At 40.9% G+C, this 20,028-nt stretch overlaps 1 protein-coding gene across 11 annotated transcripts in view; it reads right to left on the minus strand.

The window, feature by feature from the left end:
* Positions 1-20,028, minus strand: part of NTRK2 (neurotrophic receptor tyrosine kinase 2) — a 372,551-nt gene that overhangs the window by 253,348 nt on the left and 99,175 nt on the right. The window contains exon 13 of one of the 11 annotated variants that reach the window (XM_057547999.1): positions 146-222. The exons of 8 other annotated variants lie outside the window; for them this stretch is intronic. In XM_057547999.1, the coding sequence (XP_057403982.1) occupies positions 161-222 (62 nt within the window). In that variant the 3' untranslated portion in view covers positions 146-160. Of the gene's footprint in view, positions 1-145; positions 223-5,064; positions 5,156-11,684; positions 11,714-20,028 lie in introns of those variants that run through there. 2 more of the 11 variants (XM_057548000.1, XM_057548001.1) reach the window with 2 other exon arrangements.

Genomic DNA, 20,028 nt, shown 5'->3' on the forward strand with positions numbered 1-20,028 from the left:
AAAAAACAGAAAAGAATAACTAAAAGAATTAATACTAATACTGAACATTACGGACAATTTGTAACTGATATCTGCCCAGATCTGGATCCCAGTATCACCACTCATCAGGCAAGTTACTTCGTCTCCTGTATCTCAGTTTCCTTACCTGTATCTTCCGCATCTAATTCATGAGGTTGTTGACGGTATCAAATGAGATAACACATGTAAAGTATGGAGTCGTGTCTGGAACAAAGCAAATGCTCAAAAATTGATAACTATTTGTGATGGTGATTATTTTAAGGAAGACATAAATTTCACCATCTTGATCATTCCCAGGGCACTATGGGAATGTGAGACCCTTAGAGGACTGGGGTTGGCAGTAAACAATGTAAAGACTAAGGGTTCACACTGAGACTCAACACGCTCTGGTTTCCCTCATTTTGTACAGAAGCATGCATGACTTTTGGAATTCTCAGGTCATGTTTCTAAGAGATTTCTCAGTTCCTTTCAGACCAAAGTCACACTAAATTCTGGTGCACACTGCCAGGTGAGTGACTCCAATGGCATGGTGCTTGTGGTGTAAGTCACCGACTTGGCTGGGAATGAAAGTAACTTCAGTTCATCCTTTGTCTGCAATGATGAGCTTTCCCTGACTCTCCAAATTGATGTTCTAAGAACAGTTAGTCCAACAATGGATGCCTTCCAAGGACATTTTTCTCATGTAATTTAAGTTACCAAAGAACTAAGAAAAATCTCATAGGAAAAAATAAGGCACAGTACACAATTAAAAAGCATATGCCATTAACACTGTGTAATTAGGGATTTCTCAAACTCAAAGGTTCTTTAGGCCAGTATTTTGGAGGCCCAGTTAGAAGCCAATTTTTCTATGAAAGCATTTTGCTAGCATGAGCAAGAAGTAATCTTTCTCTCTGAAGGTCCAAGGCAATACCTCTGTCCCTCTTCTTAAAAATTAGTTAGCTTGGCTTTGAGTCATATAGAAGCCACTTGACTGCAAGGGCTACTGCTTATTTAGCCCATCATCACACTCCGTTCTCCATGTATACACATAGCAGGCCCTTCACAAACATTCAATGAGTCAGTAAATACACTCGTTAGATTCAGAACAGTTCCTGTTTTTTAACCAGTGTGGATGGTAAAGACAGCTGGACTAGGGCAGCCAACCAATTCCAGGAAATGACTGGTTTTGACCTGTGGAGCATGGTTTTGGTTGGGGTTTACCATTCCTGTTGTTTAAATGGGGGAAAAGAAGTGGGGATATTCCTTTCTAAAACTTCTGTGATGCTATTTGCATTTTTAAATCGCTGCTAACACCATCTGTTTATAGATCTCAGGCGAAATACAATGAGAGGATAAAGAAGGGGCCTTCTCTCATGAAATGCATGAACTCGCATTAAATAGGATTTATGACTCTCTGGTTCCTCTCTCCATTTATCCAACCTCCTAGAGAAAATGGATTCTTACTGGGTTCACCTAAAACATTTTATAAGTGTTCAGTTCCCAAGGTAACTAAAATGTGAGAAGGAAAAAATAATAAGATATGAATAAAACCCCCAAAGGTTTATTTTTCCCAACTGATCTGAATTAAAATGGTAATAACTCAGATGAGTGGTGTTCTAGTATTTTGATTCATACTGGACATTGGACACTTGTTGACGAACAATTAGTTGACGAACATTAATTATCAAACACTCTCTGCCCCCACCCCTCAGGAGATGTCACTCAGAGGAACAGAGTCCTGGCCTGGGACCTTGCACATGGCAACCACTAAAGGAGGATTGGTTCAGTGTGTGACACTGTTTGGAAACAAACAGTGTTGAATCAGCACCCAGAAAATACATATCTGGATGAAGGCCCTCTCCTTCTCTCTTCCTGCGCATGCCCCAACACACACACTCACACACCTTCAAGAGCAGCTATCAAACTCTGCACATTTGTTTGTATCAAACAGATACAAACTTGTGTCATCTCACAACACACTCTGAAGAAGAAGCACCACCCTGATTGTCGGGAAGAGGAAGAAGCCAGCTAAGAGAGATGAGAAGACCACCCAAAGCCACACAGCTAGTAACGGCCGCACAGGAATGTGAACCCAGATCTGCCATACTCTGCCCATGCCTTTCCATCAGGCCACGCTGCTTCCTTCAACCATGCTGCCTTGCCACAGCATTTTTGGAACTCATTTTAAAAATCTTACCCTGAAAACCCGCTAATATTAGTTTGAATCACTTGAACTCGGTAAACCCTGCTTGACAGCCCCACCTCCAGTCCCGATCCCCAGCCCTCCCACCCACTCTTCTCACTGCCCCCAAGATCTTCCTACCACATGTACATCATTAAGATGCTTCCCTCACGCAAAATCCTCTGGGACAAATCCTATCCATGGGGTTCAAAGGCCTCCAAGGTAGTCTCCCCAACTTTCCTCCAGTCTCTCCGCCCAATTCTCTACACCCACTCTGCTCAGCCAAACCAAAGTCCTTGCAAATGTATGAATGCCACAAGCTTTCTGATACATTCATGTCTTAAGACAGGAAACTCCTACCCAGCATCCTCCCATACTCCTTCTCTCTGCCCCTCTCCCAACGCTCATACTGCCAGCTCCAAAGGCCCCTCCAGTGTTCATCTTTAGGACTAATTTCTAGGCCAGTTTAGATATTCCTCTTCAGGGCTCCCACAGCAACCTGCACTTACCTTCTCTCAAAGCACCTTTCAAATTATTGATACATTTAAAGTATCCACTGACTCTCTACTTTCCCAGTAAAGTGTATGCTCCTTGGAGATGGGACCATCTGACCCAATGCTTAATACAGACACATGTTTGTAAATGAACAAAGGTAAGTAAGAAGAGATGACAGTAAACACTCAAACTTTGGGGGTGAATCTGACTCACAGAAATAGCTGAGAATTATTCAGAGCCAAATTGTGTAAATAACGGAATTGATCAAGTTGGGTAACACTGTTTAGGGTCCAAAACCATTTCAACAAAATACATTAAGGTAAAGACTATTATTGTCAAGAAAAGAAAGTCAATCCCTGTTCAGACAAAATGTCCCTTCACAGGCTGCTCAACATTTCCTAAATATATACCTGTGAGTGGAAATGTCATCAGGAGTGCTTATTACATTATACTGTGTTGGTCTCTGATATTGGGGTGTAGAGGGCAGTGAGAGGGTGTCCATAGGATGACAAAAGCCATGAATTTCTTGTCTGAGAAATTCTTGCAGGTCCCCCAGAAGAAGCTTCAGCAAGCCTCTCTTGGACTCTCATATACGATCTGCCTTTTCACACTAGGGAAGTCAAATCCCATATTCCCACCCACTGCAGGATACAAGCCAGTGGATAACATAAGATGAAGCATCAAAGCTTGATCAAAAGCACTGGTTTAAGAAACATAATTTCTACAGAAGTCAATTCTCACCAAGCCATTAACATATCTGTAAGTACTTGCAAGTTAACAAACACCGTCAGGCTAGGCTGTTAGACTCCAGAGTGCAGTCCCTTACAAATGCTGAGGCAAAGAGACATCACTGCCTCAGAAAATGTGGCACTTGGTGATATGAAAAGTACAATAGTATTTACCATACGTATCCACGGCTTAATGGACATGAGCCATATCTGAAAAGGGAAAGGGTGATTCAGCTTATTAAGTATGCAGAACAACATCTTTCAACACAAGATGGTCCCTGATGATTTTTTTTTCATATCCAAAGGTTCCATCCAATCCAAATGGGAAAAATGGAGAAGCGGAACAAGCTACAGCTTTTCTGCTGGAGCTACGGTCACGTTAAAACTAGGTATTATTGGGCAGAGTGGCACTCAGCAGAATAAGTAAACAACCTCTTCTTTCTTCACAATTCTGTCCCCTAAAGAGGGGCCACAACCTCATACTTAACTCTTGCTTTCTCTTTTCCCTACTTTCTTATAAATGATTTTACAAAGTCTTCTGAGAGCTAAATTTCAAGTGTGTTCAGATTAGAAATTTCCAAAATAAAGCTTTCTATAAAAACTTGAGTCTTGGCAGGCCTGCATCCCTGGCTTGGTAAGCATTCCCTGTTGAACTGAAAATGAATTGTCTAGCAGTTAATGAAACAAATGACATAAAGTTGCCATTTGGTGAAACTTCAGGGTCAAACCCTGCTCCTCCCTCCCACTGGCTTTTTTTCCTAGCAGGTTATCTTACACTCCTTTAAGCAATTCTCTCTTATACAACTATTTAGTTTTAAAACACCCTCCAAGTTATTACCTAAAAGTCCTCCATTAAAACATCATTACACATGACCCTGCTATAAATGACTTTACCAGCTAAGAGATCCCCAAGTTAAAGTAAATGGCATTAAAGGAATTATCATAATAAGGGATTAGTTTAGCTCCTTGTTGAATCTTTTGATTTCAGTCAATACAAAAAAGACCCCTACAACTTGATGTTATCTTCTATTTACTGCACTTAAATGGGGCATACGCTTAAAAAAATAAATAACTCTAAGCTATGTCAATTATATCCCTAGACTGTCCCATGACTATACTTGATATATTTGTACCAGTCCTACATGGGCCCCCCAAATATAGCCAAGTGCAAATATTTGGTAATGTTGCCACCAGAGGGCATTCATCTCATTGAAAATAAATATGTTTAAACTGTTGGGCTAAATTCAGGGTACAAGAGAAAGAGTGCTAGTTGTACTGAAATGACTAAAGCACATAATTTGTATATGAATCTGGATATTGACACTTTCAACAGGAAGCATAAAGGCTAATTCTTTTAGTGGGTTGTTCTTCAATCAGATGCTCTGTATATACGGAAAGATGTTGTATGGGAAAGTTATTCTTATGTTCTAAGAGGTAAGATATGCTGGAGAATGTTATGAACTCAACAAACAAGTGTCAAGTGTCAACAAAACATATATGTCAAGAGCACCCAGCTCTTAATTTTAGGGGATATCATTAATTTTAGATTAATCTGAGGAGCTATAACTGGTACTCTCTTAAAATTCTTCCACATCCTAAAAGTATTAAAAGACTCCACAAAAGCAAGGATTATCCTTTTTTTAAAAAAATGCCTGCTTCTCAAACATTATATCATCTTTCTTCTGACCGGACTACAGAGTTACTTTGCACATGTAGGTCTGGACACTGGAAGACAGAAGAAACAGGGCTGGCCCTGAAAAGAGGAAGAAAATAAAACAATGGCATATACAAAGATCACGCATCTACCATTTTATACTGTGAATCCAATAGTCTTTTATAAAAAATAAAATCAGCGTAAAGCTATAACAAACTGTCCAAACGGACTCAAATACTGAATTCCTAAGAGAATCCGTATCAACGTCATTCCTTTTTTTTTATTTACCTCCCAAGAACATAGCACACAATGTCAGCCATAATCCTGAAATTACTATAACCCATCCAAGGCAGAAAACTTCTCATTTTTTTCTTTACAAAACAGATAGAAAAAAAAAAAAAACCCCAAGTATAATAGTTTATATTTCTACCTATAATCATCTGATATGGTAACTCTTAACTATAAATCAATTGATCAATAAAGCCTATTAATCTAGCACCAGTCCTGATCCTGATGGTAGCTATGAACAAATCTCATTCTCTTTCTAAGCTGTCTCCAATTTTGTATATAAAGCAAAAGCATCCACAGTGGGGATCACAGACACTTAAGGTAAAGTTGCAACAGAGAGTTGGGCCTTGGTATTCCTTTCAACTAGAACTGCCTTCTGCCCCCATCTCACTGCTTATGCACCTGCCTAAAAGAAGTCAAAGCAGCAACCTGTTACAAGATTTGTAGAGTGCTGAATGGTGGGCTGTTATTTTATTAGCTATTCTGTTTGCTCTTGTAAGGCAGGGGTCAGCAAACTTTTTCTGTAAAGGACCAGATAGCAAATACTTTAGGCTTTTTGGGCTACACAGTCTTAGTCACAACTACTCGACCCTGACTCTGTAGCATGAAAGCAGCCATTGACAATTTCTACAGGAATGGGTGGGGCTGTGTGCCAATGAAACTTTATTTACAAAAACAAACAATGGGCCAGAATTGACCTGTGGGCCTTAGTTCAACAATTTCTGTCTTAAGGGGGTAGCTCAAGTATTTTCCCTTCTCCTGTACTGTTGGAACTCTGACATGTACCACAGCCCAAAGGGTCCTTAAGGGCAAACATATTAACCATAACTAGATTTTTAAGGAAAAAAAAATAATGTACAGTCCCAACTATAGTGACTTATTTTCTATTTGCAAAATCTAGCTGCTAAGGATGCTTCTCTGACCCACTAGTGGTGTAGGTTGTTAACGCTGGTGGTCATGATCAGAAGTGTCCTGATTTCTTCTTGGTACCTCTGCTGTTCGCTTTTCTCATCAGTGGATAGAAATAGAGCAGGAGGCTTCTCCAAAGAAAAAGTCCACTGTGGCATTGGGATTTCAGATCCAACACACTGAGAAAAGTTCCTCAAACTTACACACTCTTCTCCTATCTAACTAAATGCCTCACCTTCCTATTCCTGAAAATTTGAGGAGCAAGTCAGTCATGGACACCTAGCTCAACACAACCCATCACTACTGTGCCGTTCCCCAGACAGGGGCAAAAGAATGTGCAGCAGACATATGGGCTGGCATAGCACACACCCTTCTCAGACAATCTTCCCCTCTTGCAGAGCAAGAAAACTCCTGAAGATAATTTGTCTCAGTGTGTCTAGACAAAAATCTGAGACAGATAATGCAAAACCCTCTTTTTAAAAATGTACTTCTATTTTTGCCTTCCCCAAGAAAGGGAAGATGGGAGTGGGGGGGATGGGTAGAAATTGACCTCTCGAACATGGCAGATGAGTTGTCATTTCAATTTGGCCTTAGCCTAAACAGCAAATCTATGCGTTCCACCTCTTTGCTTGTTAATGCATTTGCTTTACGCTGGAAAGCAAGCCCCCTTGGAAATGGGTGCATCGTATTATTAGAAAAAAATCAAGTTGTAAGGGAAGCTCTGAATCAATGTTACCAGGTTTCCAATGGATTTGATGTAGACCCTTCAGAATGTGCATCTATGTTTGGTAGGCCTTTTTATTATTATTACTCATTAATATTTTTACTCTTGTCCATGTGCCCGGAGACCTTGGCAAGATGAACATTTTATAAATCTGATAAATAATTGAAGCCTCCCAATCAATACCACCCAAGGGAGAGGGAAGGAGGCACTCACGTCTGCATTAAAGTCAAGGTCCTCCCTTCTGGTAAATGCTGGGGGAAGAAGAGACAGGCCTGGGTAAAGCCAGAGGCCAGGAAAAGCTCGTCTCACTGGGGTGAGCTGAGTGCGAAGAGCTGGCTACTTCTACTTGTCCCTCCATGGCTTGGGAGAGAGGGCGCAGTGGAGAGCAGTCAGTCCACTATGTCAGGCTCCACACGATGTGCACAGATAGGCCAGAAGATGGAAACATCACAAGGGTGCCCATGAAACCCAGTCCACCAGCGTGAGCTGGGCAGTTCACTAGGGAGGGCGACTTGCACATCATGAGCTTCATTGGAACTGCAGTGTCTGGGCTCACGCTTAACCTCTCTGGGAAAATGTTTCTGTCAACACAACAGTAAAGCACTCCAGAGAGGGACTTCACAAAACTCTCCAGCCAAACTGAGCCCAAGGGGAATTCCAGGGTAAGTCTCTTAAAGAGGCACGAAGCCTCATTAGTGCAGAGGATTCACCATGCTCCCGGTCCAACCACAGATGCAGGTGCCTGGCTCCCGAATTTATGAGTCATTATGATTCTACAGATCACCCAGTTATAAGGAATCATCACTGGTTGACGCCTGAATAGCCTCTTGATCTTCCAGAAATATCAGTGACAATCAAACTACACCTACAGGCCTTTCCATAGAAGAGAAATATGCTGAGCTGGCAGTTGGTTTATTTAAAGGAAGCGAATAGCCAGGCTGGTGATACCCACCACTTAAAGGAAGACTTTTTTAAAAAAATGAAATCATACAGTTGAAGTGAACTTCAAAAAATCATTTAGGCTGTCATCCTGCCTTGAGGTAAGTCCATCTATGAATCTCCAGGGGCAAACAAAACATACATTATTGTGAAAGATCTTGAGAAGCTTCTACAAGCAAACTTGCACGGTCAGACTACCTTCACTGTCAAAAGATTACTAATTATGACTGTTTTGCAATGGATTGTTGGAACCAGCTCACACTGGTTTGTTAACTTTTTAGGAATTTTGTGAGCCACTGACTTCATTCTGACAGCTTGAAATCAGCCAGGGAATATCCACACCACGGAAAACAGCAAACACTGCAGAGTGGCCCCAATCCCACCCCACCCCTTTCATCTGTTAAACATTTATCAATATATCATTGTCATCTGCTTTGTAAAACTTCTCCAGTTTTCTCTTCTCCAACTCTTAAATTCTTTTGAGAGCAGTGAAAAACTCCAGAAGTCAAAGAAGAAATCTCTTCTACAATTTTCTGGAAGGTTTAGCCTCCACTTAGACATTCAAAGCAAAAGGAAATCTACTTTGCAAGACAATCCGCTTACAGGCAAGAAAACTGCTGTATCAGAAAGTTACCATTAGCCCAAATTTATGTCGCTGTTCTCCCTACTACTATTTGCCAATCTTGTAAACATCTCTCAGAGTCTCTTCAGAGCTCTCTGAATTATGTCATATCTCTCAAACTTGAGGATAAGAACAGGTTCAGCGTTTAAATGGTGCAAGTGACACTGTAAAGAGCCACAGGCGAGCCCACTGTTTATAATGCACGAACCCTCTGTTTTCTTAATAGAACTTCTCCCCTCCTGTAAGGCGCTTAGCTGAATGCCCAGACCGGAAGTTATTTACCCCCTAGAGTCTTTCTGATAGAACTAACTCTGAGTACAATCCAGGGATTTGGAAATGTTTCTTCCATGGCTTCCAAAAAAATATTTATTGGCCCTAAAACCTAATAATAAAGATGTTCTACTGTCTATTGTTGAGAGATGGTACTCCATGGGTCCCTTGCATTTCCATACATCTTACAAAGAGAGTCACTCACTGCCATTTGCTCTGGATTATCGTTTTAAGGATGTTTGTATGGTGAACAGTCTTAGGAGATAGAGATAATAATCTCTGGAGCAAAGGGAAATTGTGTTTACTGCTCACTTAAAGAGATTCAGATTCCCTAAATTCAGGGGTACTTTTCTCTAACGCCATCAGAATATGTGCAGGGTTCCATCAGGGCCCATCTGTATCGCCACCGTGAGACGTGGGGCAGAGAGAACTGACATAAATACGCTGTTCATGCTGCTTCCTGTGGAAAGAGTAATACAGCCCCCGGACTCTGACCCATGAGTCTCATGTCCTCTGCTGTCATCTGTGAAACTGTGGCACACCAGCTTGTTGGCTTGCAAGCAGAATAAAATCTCAGACCCGTCACAGTTTTCAATACCTGCTACCTATAAAGCTTTTAAGAAGCAATTTACACCTATATTTATATCTCTGTCTATCTGTCTACCCACCTACCTATCTAATGAGGATGAATTGCGTGCCTCAGATATTCTTTATAGCTCTCTTGGGCAATCATGTATAAGACAACCCACAATGAAGTTACTGGGATGGAAATTGCAGAGCCATTGCACTCTATTAAATGTAGCCATGTGAAACTAGGTAAAGTGGGCATAAACAAAATGATGATTGACCTTAATGCCCTGTGTGTACTCTAAGGCAGGGCTTCTCAAACTTTAATGAACATATAAAACACCTGGGAATCTCATTAAAATGCAGATTTGAATTCAGTAGGTCTGGGTAGAAGCCCAAGATTCTATGTTTTTAACAATTTCCCAAGTGACGCCGATGATGCTGCCCCAAGGACCGCACTTTGATAGCAAGGCTCTAACAGCAACTAATATAAATTCTATACATATTAACACTGATATTTGCATAAACTCTAACATTTTTCATACAGATATCTCCACCAACCCAGGAAGTCCATATGAATCATAGAACTATTACATTGGTTTAGGAAAGAATACTGAAAACATTCCTGAGTACACAATTATGGGTGCTTGTATACTTATATGTGGGAAATATCAATATTGGTTATGAATTATCCTTCACTGTAAATTATAAACACATTCTATTCAAAGAACCAGGAGCAAAGGGAAAGTGCAGGAAAAGACCTTCCTAGGCAATAGAGTCTTTTAACTGTAGCAAGAATAAAAGAAACAGGGCAAATTACGATCTTATGGTTTATGTCGCTGATAAGTATATCTCTGGCGAAGTTAATGCTGATGGGTTAAGCATAACAGGGAAAGAGAAAATAATACGTGGACATAAGACCGACTCTGAGAAAGCAAATGTGCTGTGAGAGAAAGCCGAGCGGGCAGGGAGTCGGGCCTGGGTTGTGGTCCCCACCCTGTTACTCCCTTGCTATGGGAGCTCAGGGAAGCAGAGTTGGTCCCCACTGGGCCACTTCCTAATTCTTGCATCTTGGCCATAGGTTTCACCTGCACAGGCCGCCTCTCAGCCTCATGAACCATTTTTTAATACTGTCATCAGCCCGAAGAAATCAATCTTTCTGTCTCATCTTATTCACTTGGGGAAAAGTTAGTGAGCCAATTTGAAAAGCATGGGAGAGGGCCTAGAAATAAAAGAAAGGTGGAAATTTATTTTAGAATTTTATCGGGAAATACTTGGTCACACTTTTACTTTATTCCTTTTCCTTCTTCCACTGTCTCCTTCTTTCCTTTCTTTGGTCTTCTCCTTTCTACCCTCTCCCTCTTCATTGTCTGTCTACAAAAAGACAGCTGGGGAGGCAGCAAGATGGATTTCAGTATTCCACACATTAATTTCTCGTGAGCTTAGTGACTTACTTTTGAAGAGATTTTTGTGGTTGAATATGCTTAGGAAATCCTGGGTTAAACAGAGTTCAAAGGTTTCTTTACTGAGGACAGTCTCAATAGAGATGGTCTTTAATAGGCAATGTATAACCTGACTCTCCAAGAAGGGGCTAGGGGGTGCTGGGTCTTCTATCTTTGACCACAGGACCACAGAAACTAGCCCTCCCCCTGCTAGTGTCTTAAGGAATTCGCACTGAGAGAGTTCTGGCATGAAGATTTTGGATACCAGAGTCAAGCTATCATGTTTTAATTAGTTTTACCTTGAAAAAACCTCGTGGCCTTGGGCAAGTCACATAACCTCTCTAAGCCTCTGGTTTCTTCATGTGTAGAAGGGGGTCAGTGACGTCTAACAGATGGTGGCATTGATGAGACAAAGTACAAAAAGTGCCAGACATAAAGCCCCCTCACCAGCCAAGGCTTTCAGAGTCACAGGTGAGGTTAACCCTTGTCCCTTGAGGGCTTGGTGGGAAAAGCATCCATCCTACTCAAAATTACTCTTGGAGATGAGGCCACTGACCTCTTTCCTGACTTGGCATTGTCTAGTCCCATCTACTCAAACCTGAATATTCCCTTCTAAGGGCTGCCCACCCGGCTGTGTTTGTTTGTGGTCAGTCCCAACAGATGACATTTACCAAATGAATGAGGGAGAGAAAGAAAACATTGAGACAGAAAAGGTCACAGAAAATAAAGGGAGGCAGAAACGGAGGCCAGGTCAGAGAGCACCAGGCATGACTGTCCTGAGGCAGCCTCAACTTTACCTCTTAGGTGGAACGTGGCCTCAGGCAAGTGAAACAACCTCCCTTGGTCTCAGGGCCTCCATTTAAAAAATAATGATGCCTGATCTCACAGAGCTGCAGCTGAAGAATTAAGAGAGATCAGATCTGTTAAGCACTTAGCACAGAGTAGGAACTCAATAAGAAAAATAAAAACAAAGCTAAATGTCCTTTGGGGGGCTAAGGGGAAAAAATAGATGCTGTTATTCTCAAATCCAATTCTCTGATTTCTAGATTGGAAACTGAATATCATAATTCTTCTGAGGAAATGCCAGAAAAAGGAATACACACTGGGCATCATTCCCTACAACTGACTTCAGATACACCCAATGAGTGGTGGTAGATGTAGTTTTAATGCTGCCCTTTTGAGTGAGTGATTGATTGAGAGAGAGTCTCTATTATCTACTAGATTCCAAAAAACTCAAGGTCAGCAATGGAAAAACAACATTTCAGATTTGCTGAATAAGGACCCCCCTGACTCCCCCATCCCACAGCAGTTAGGTAGAGAGATCACTTCCTTAAGACAGGAGTCTCCTCACCTCCTCCACTCACAACTATGTTTTTCCCATGCCCTATACATTTATCAATCTAATGTCATCTCCCTCTCTCTATGTCCTCAGGGTCTATCACAGGCTGGCCCAGAGCAGGCTCTCCTTAAGTACTTGTTGAAGAAATGAACAAATCCCACATTATTTATTTAATAAGCATGGCCACTTTAGTCCATCAAAACAATATGAAGACCATGAAAACGGAATTTTTAAAAATTAGTAATGTTATTATAACTCAAATGTACAGCTTTATTAATCACTTCCAAATTTAATAGCAAATCAAGGAAAAAAGTAAAAAGTCATGGCAGGAGCCAAGAAATCAACATAAACAAGATCATTCTTCACATTGAGATGTTCTAACCCTGCCTCTCAACGACTTCCTCATCAATCCCTAAATTCAGTGGCTCCACTGTGACCTCAGGACTAAATCTGAACTCCATGGCACACAGGGAGGCCTTTTGCATTTTGGTCCTTGCCCATCTTTCCATCATCATCTCCTGCCATTGCCCTCTTGTATCTTCCACTCCAGCAACAGCCAAACTACCCTGACACAAACCTCCGTGCCCTGACAGATGCCTGCTCCAATTCATCCATGTGTGACCTCCTACTCATCCTTTTGGACTCCACTTGAGAGCTGACAACCTTGTGAAGTGCTCTCTGATTTCTCTAAACAGAATAAATCAGTCCCCTCCTGTGTGGGGCTCTTTAGATTACCTACCGCCATGTCACCTTCTTAGATGTCGCTCTTCCTCTAGACTACAAACTTCTTGAGGACAAACAGTGATGTACACATATTTATTCCCTGTGCCTGGTACATTGTGCACCCTCAGTAAGATGTTTAATGGAAGAACAAATAAATGGATGCATGTCCACTGTTACACACTTTCTATTCTCCCATCACTAGCCCTCCCAACTAATCACCTTTCAACTGTTGACAAGAAACCACTGGGAAGGATCTGAGGTGAACTTTATGGAACTTTAGGGAACACTTAATATCTGCTGAGCACTATCTTATTAATCTTTAGATTAAATCAAGATTCTTCTATGAAATTGGTGCTGGTATGTTCATTTTACAGATTAAAAAAAAGAAAAAGACATTCAGAGGTTAAGCCACCAGAGAAGAACCCAGCAGGACTTAGAGTCAAACCTGAGTCCATGCTCCTTCTGCTACCCTATCTGGCCTCAAATGCAAATTTCATTTCATCCTTTACCATTTCAAAGGATGTTCTCTTCCTCATTGTCCTCCATCATAATTCTCACCTCTTAAATCAAGACCCCAAGTAGTCCTCAGATGGCCTCTGCCTACCAAACTTCTCCCAGCCTATTGGACACAACCCACATTCCTCTCTCTTCCAGATCCTCTTGCCCTAAAAGCCTGACCTAGTGTTTCCACTGCCTTCTAATTCTTCAATATCTCTCTGCCCAAGTCACTCGGATGGCTTTAAAACAATTTGCAAGAACATATCATGTATACCAAAAAGACATGGAGCTTTCTTTGTTCCTTATAGTTCAATTCAAAAAACATTTACTGACTGTTAACTCTGACTTGCACCATACCAAGTACTAGGGACAGAGGGATAATAAAACAAAATCGGTGACCTTGAGGAGCTTTTAGGTTAATGGGAGGACTAACAAGTAAGCATATTCTTTCAATATGATTGGATAAGCATTCTTCTGGATGATTGCTCATGGTACAAATACAAATACAAATCCACAAAAAAAGGATTTTGTCCATCGTGAGGTATCAGAGAAAGCTTCCTGGAGGAGGTGATGCCTGAGCTTCATCTTTAAAAGATAAGTAAGAAATAATCAGGCAAAGGGGTAGAGGAGGGCCCTTGAGAAAGAGAGAGCAGCTACAGTTTGTAATAAGTGCTTACATCACCTTACAGAAAATTTAAAAGTTTCTGAAATGGTTTTTGTGTATTCTTGCTGAAATTTTTACATGTGTAGGGTTTGTGTCAGCAATGAATAATTCAAACAGAACCCAACACAGATGCTTGATGGATGTCCATCTCGATGACCATGCCATCATTGCCATTATCTCTTCATTTTCTTCTTTAAGAATCTTTCTGTGGAACAGACTGATAACTCCTGTGAGATGAGTTAGGGCTTTCACAACACTATGCTCCATTTAGAGGCCTGGGAAAGTCATTTTCTAAACAGCATCCTGGTACAATACAGTCACAGGACTGAGAGTGGCCACCCCAGAAGGAGAGCCAAGAGAGAAACCTCCATCCTCTGCTCCCAAAGTGCATTACTGGTGCCCTGTCCTGTTTTCCACCTTCTCCGTAATTTTGTTTTTCTATGAACCACCCCAGATTCTGTCATAGACTGGACAAAGAACTTTCTGTACACAACAAATTGATGTGACTTCATTCAAGCACTTATTAGATATCATTTTCAATCATTCTCATTCTGGGAAATTAAGTTTGGTGTTTGGTAATGCATTTTATTATCACTTGATAAAGAGACGGTCTCCTCCAATTTTAGTAAGTCATGAACTTTGATGTTGGAATGCCTCTTTGATAGCATACAGAAATAGACATTTTAATACTCCAACAAGGCAAGAGAGTCAGCAGGGCAACAGTTGAAAAAGCTAAATCATTAAAAGCAGAAAGATTTGGGTTTGAATTGTGGTTCTGCCAATTATTAGCTCTGTGGCCTGGGCACGTTAATAAACGTCTCTGGACTTCAATTAACTCATCCTTAAAATGCACAATTACTATGAAAATCAAAGAAAATGTGTCAGTAAAGTGGCACACAGTGGTTCCCCTCAATAAATGGTAACTGTAATCTATACCTCACTTAAAATTTTAATTAAATTTTAAGATCACCCACTTGCAGATTGCAGCCCAAATTAGCAGACAAGAGATTTTAAATAGATTTAAATATGTCGATAAAAAGCATCACATAACATATTCAATTTCTTAGAGCTCCTACAGAAAATGCTGTCTTAGGTCAGCGGCTCAGAAGTATGCCCAGAGAGCAGTGTTCATGGCAAGTGATTTATTAAAGGAGGGTTCCCAAGAGAGGGGGAAGCAGGAGAGGGATGAAGGGAATCCAAGCAAGGCTGCAATTTCAGGTGAAGTCTCAGCCTCCAGCTTGATCCTGCTGGGAGCTCTGGAGTGTAAATTACACCACAGATCCTACAGAGAACTTGTAAATTACCCAGTGGAGTTGGCCCAGCCTAAAGGCCAGGGAGTGAGCTTTCTGCTCCTAAGTCAGTCAGTCATCAGCAAAGGAGGGGTTGAGGGAAGAGAGAGGAGGGTACTGAACTCCCAGCCACTTCCAGCTGTGCGTGTGTGTGTGTGTGTGTGTGTGTGTGTGTGTGTGTGCATGCGTGTGTGTGTCCTGGGCTGGGGTAGGAGGCCCACTAGTTCAAGGCTAGCCCTTTGAAGAAGGTCTCAGGTGCTAGCCCTTAGGAGCAATTGTACACAGAAACCAGGGAAAGTGCACAGGACCGGTGAGAGGCGTTTGAGGGCAGCTGGACAGAGCACAGACAACATGTGCAACATTAATCAAGAGAATTTCATGGACCCACATCTGTGCTGACTCTGCCTTCCGTTCATTGGAGTTGGGTGATCACCAAATAATGTACAGTTCACTGCAAATACATTCACTTTTCTTTGGTAATTTACAAAGCTAACTTTGAAGTAAATATTTCCTAGGAGTATGAAAATCAATTTTGAAGGTTTGCCCTGAGGCCTCAAAAAATGAGCTCTTCAACCTAATACGGTTATGGTTTTCTATTGAAGAAAGTTGTGCCAGTCACTAATAGAGGGCACAGATGCTGTTCAGACAGAAACTATTGAGAAAGGGCAGTGGGCAACTCCTCAACCACCAAGAAAAAGCTGGCAGCAGCAACTCCTGGGCTCTTTCACACATGCATATTCAATTAACCATTCATGTAGCTAGAGATCCTGGGATGCTATTTAAATTGAGCTGTGTAATCTACGCATCTGGTTAAGAAAGATCTATGTTACACAGATTCAAGGCTGCTTTATTCAAATAAATTCTTGTAATGTAAAAATATAATTTCTTATACCTTCACGTCCTTATCTGTAGAAAGGGTAAGGGGACTTTAAGACTTCAGGTAATAAGGACTCAGTGGAGACAGCCAATTGGATAGGTAGACTGGATCACAAGGTCACCTGAGGATTAACTAATATCTTATTATAAATGACTACAAAAACATGAAATATTACAATATTTTTTAAATAACACATGTAATTAAATTTTTAGGGTCATAAATGGTTCCATACATCCCCTTTTCAGAAATTTCCAATAGGCTTTATAATTTAGCAATTCATAATTTAAGACAATTATGTCAACAGATACATTAAAATAAAATTCATGAAGAATTTCTGAGGAGCCCAACAGACAGATAACACTGATGATTAATGGGCACTTCAAGTTTCTGCACCTAATAAGTTCCAATTATAAATAAATAGCCAGTAACCACAATGGCTTCCACCAAAGGGCAGGGGCTGTGCTCTACTTCTGGACTCTCAGAACACCTCAGGAGCTCAGCAGACACACCTATGGGTGTGGGGAGGGTGGGAGGAGGGGAGAGGATAGAGCCTAAGAATGACTGTCTTCTTCAAACAAAATTCTCAACCTTTACTACTGTTACAAAATATCTGCAATGAGCTATCCTTTCAAGGTGAAACATTTGCTAAAGTTGGTGCTAAAACAATAGGATGAAGCTACTCAGGCTTGGTGTCCCCCACTCTCGGCATATATGAATTCTGAGAATTCAAAGTCTGATTATAGTTCTCTGCTTTCCCATGTATTGCTTTGTAATTGAAAAGGTTTGGAATTGATAAGAATATGATGTGTAGTATAAGATGCTGAACAGAGGGAAAACTCAGAAGTCCAACCAAAATTAATGCTGTCCAAGAATCTGTACCAAAGAATGGTATTATCCAAAACCGTGGCCATTGTTTTCCATTTTAGGTTCTCATTATGCAAGTCTGTACATGGCAGATGTGTCTTTTCAAATATGCTTTTTTGCTGGTAATATCTGAGTTTGCTTCTTTGAATTTGCTAACCCATTAGCATATTAGGTGATGGGTAAGAAAATAGACTAGAATAAATACATATCACTAGGCACTTGATAAGGAGGAAGAGCTACATGACAATTATGAAGACTTGGGAAGAACTCAATGCACAGATCTTATGGGGGAAGGATGCAGAGGATTCTGCTCTAGACCACCCCAGCCAGAGGAGAGGGACAGTGGCTTGGGGAAAAGAAGAGGAAAGAATGTCCCCAAAGGTGATGGTCAGATACTTCCCAAAGAGAGAGAATAAGAAGAGGGTGAAGCATAGAGATAGAAAAATACATTTAAGGAGATCTGGAGAACTGGCCATAGAATAATTACATTGTACCAAGCCCACCCCCCTTGATGATTTAAGGAAGAAGACTTATCCACACCACAAGATGGCAAAGTGTTATCAGTAATTTGTTGCGAGGATAAGAAGCAGGAAAATCAAGTGCTTCCTCCTCTCTGGAAATGCACAGCTTCAAAAAATGCAGCCTGACCTTAAGTTCTAGCCCTGGGTTTCAAGCCAAAAATAAGAAACGCACCATGCAGAGAACATGGGTTCTACTTAACGTTTAATCATCATGATAAGGAAAAACAGAAGAATCCCCACAATGTCTTTGCTCACTGTGAAAATGCATCATTTGAGTTTTCAAACAGTTGGTGCTTTTCTCCCAATGGCAATTGAGATCTCCAAAAGAGAGAATTTACCCAAATTATATCAGCCATGAAATTAACTAGGGTATAATGATACAGCCCTTGGAGTGAACTGAGCTGCATAAAAGGAATCGGAGTGAAGATAAGAAAAATTATAAGATAACTCAAAGCCTGGGTCCTACCCCTTTCTGCTCTCAAGTGGCCATGGTCTTGTGAAAACTAACAATCACAGTATCCTATGTGCACATAACGCTGGGTAATGCTGATGACAAAAAACTCTACAAACCATCATTTCGGAGTGTGTGTTGAATGTGTGTATGTGTGGGTATACGTGTATGAATGTTGGGGATTGGGAAGAGGTGGGAATCATGGTCCTGATCTTGAGCCTGACAAGGAATTTTCTCCACACCCTTGTATCATGAACTTCTCACTACTACCTCCAAGAAATACCCTTTCCCCCAGTCATCTTCTGTTATTAGACTCTAACTCAGTACATTAATAACTTAGTGTCATCCACGTTTAAATTCTTCACAAACACTTTCACAACTTATGCCTCATCCAAGTACCTTCTGTACATTAGCCCTCACTCAGGGAAAAGCCTTCTGAAGGCCTGCAAGTCCCTGTGCATTTCTGTCTCCTCTCTGGTCCCAATTACTGCTCTCCACACCCCAACCCCACTCTGCTCCAGCCACACTGGCCTGTGCGGTTCTTTCAACACACAGAGCTCCCCCCAGCCTCCACCCCTTGCTTGTGCTGTTCCCTCTGCCTAGAATGCTGTTCCCTCAGGTATCAGCGTGCTCACTCCCTCGCTGCCTCGGACTCTTGGCTCAAATGTCACCTGATCAGACAGGCCTTTTTTGTTTTTTAACATCTTTATTGGAGTATAATTGCTTTATAAAGGTGTGTTAGTTTCTGCTGTATAACAAAGTGAATCAGCTATATGTATACATATATCCCCATATCTCCTCCCTCTTGCGTCTCCCTCCCACCCTCCCTATCCCACCCCTCTAGGTGGTCACAAAGCACCGAGCTGATCTCCCTGTGCTATGCGGCTGCTTCCCACTAGCTATTTATTTTACACAGCCAACATCATTCTCAATGGTGAAAAACTGAAACCATTTCCACTAAGATCAGGAACAAGACAAGGTTGCCCACTCTCGCCACTATTATTCAATAAAGTTTTGGAAGTTTTAGCCACAGCAATCAGAGAAGAAAAATTGGATTCTCAGAGAAGAATCCAAATTGGAAAAGAAGACGTAAAACTGTCACTGTTTGCAGATGACATGATACTATACATAGAGAATCCTAAAGATGCTACCAGAAAACTACTAGAGCTAATCAATGAATGTGGTAAAGTAGCAGGATAAAAAATTAATGCACAGAAATCTCTTGCATTCCTATACACTAATGATGAAAATCTGAAAGAGAAATTAAGGAAACACTTCCATTTACCATTGCAACACAAAGAATAAATACCTAGGAATAAACCTACCTAGGGAGACAAAAGACCTGTATGCAGAACACTATGTAAGACACTGATGAAAGAAATTAAAGATGATACCAACAGATGGAGAGATATTCCGTGTTCTTGGATTGGAAGAATCAACATTGTGGAAATGACTCTACTACCCAAAGCAATCTACAGATTCAATGCAATCCCTATCAAACTACCAAAGGCCATTTTTAACTATTTAAAAATAACAATTCTCTCACTATCCTCCTCTTACCTTGTTTCACTTTATTCATAGCATTTGAGATTACCTATAGATTACATCTAGATATCTTTCTCTGTTTTTCCGTCTCTCCCCTCAACTAGAGTTTAAGCTCCATGAGGCAGAAACGTTGTTCTGTTCAGTATTAAATTAAAAGTGCCTTAGAACAGTCCTACTCAAATAATCGTTTTAAAATTGAAATCAGATTATTTATTTAACATTTTTCTTTATTTCATATTTTTTAAGCTTAAGCTTTATCCTGAACAATATCATGAAACCAAGGGTATGATGTGCCAGGTATATTTTTTCTAAAAAATACTAAATATAGAACTATCAGTATTAAAGGTGTTAGCCCCAAATATCCCTTCAAACCATCTTGTTACCACTGAGGATATACACCCCCAGCTTTGAGAAATACGGTATCATCCAACGGCAACACA

The sequence above is a fragment of the Balaenoptera acutorostrata genome, chromosome 6, assembly GCF_949987535.1.
Source record: "Balaenoptera acutorostrata chromosome 6, mBalAcu1.1, whole genome shotgun sequence".
Classification (NCBI taxonomy): Eukaryota; Metazoa; Chordata; class Mammalia; order Artiodactyla; family Balaenopteridae; genus Balaenoptera; species Balaenoptera acutorostrata.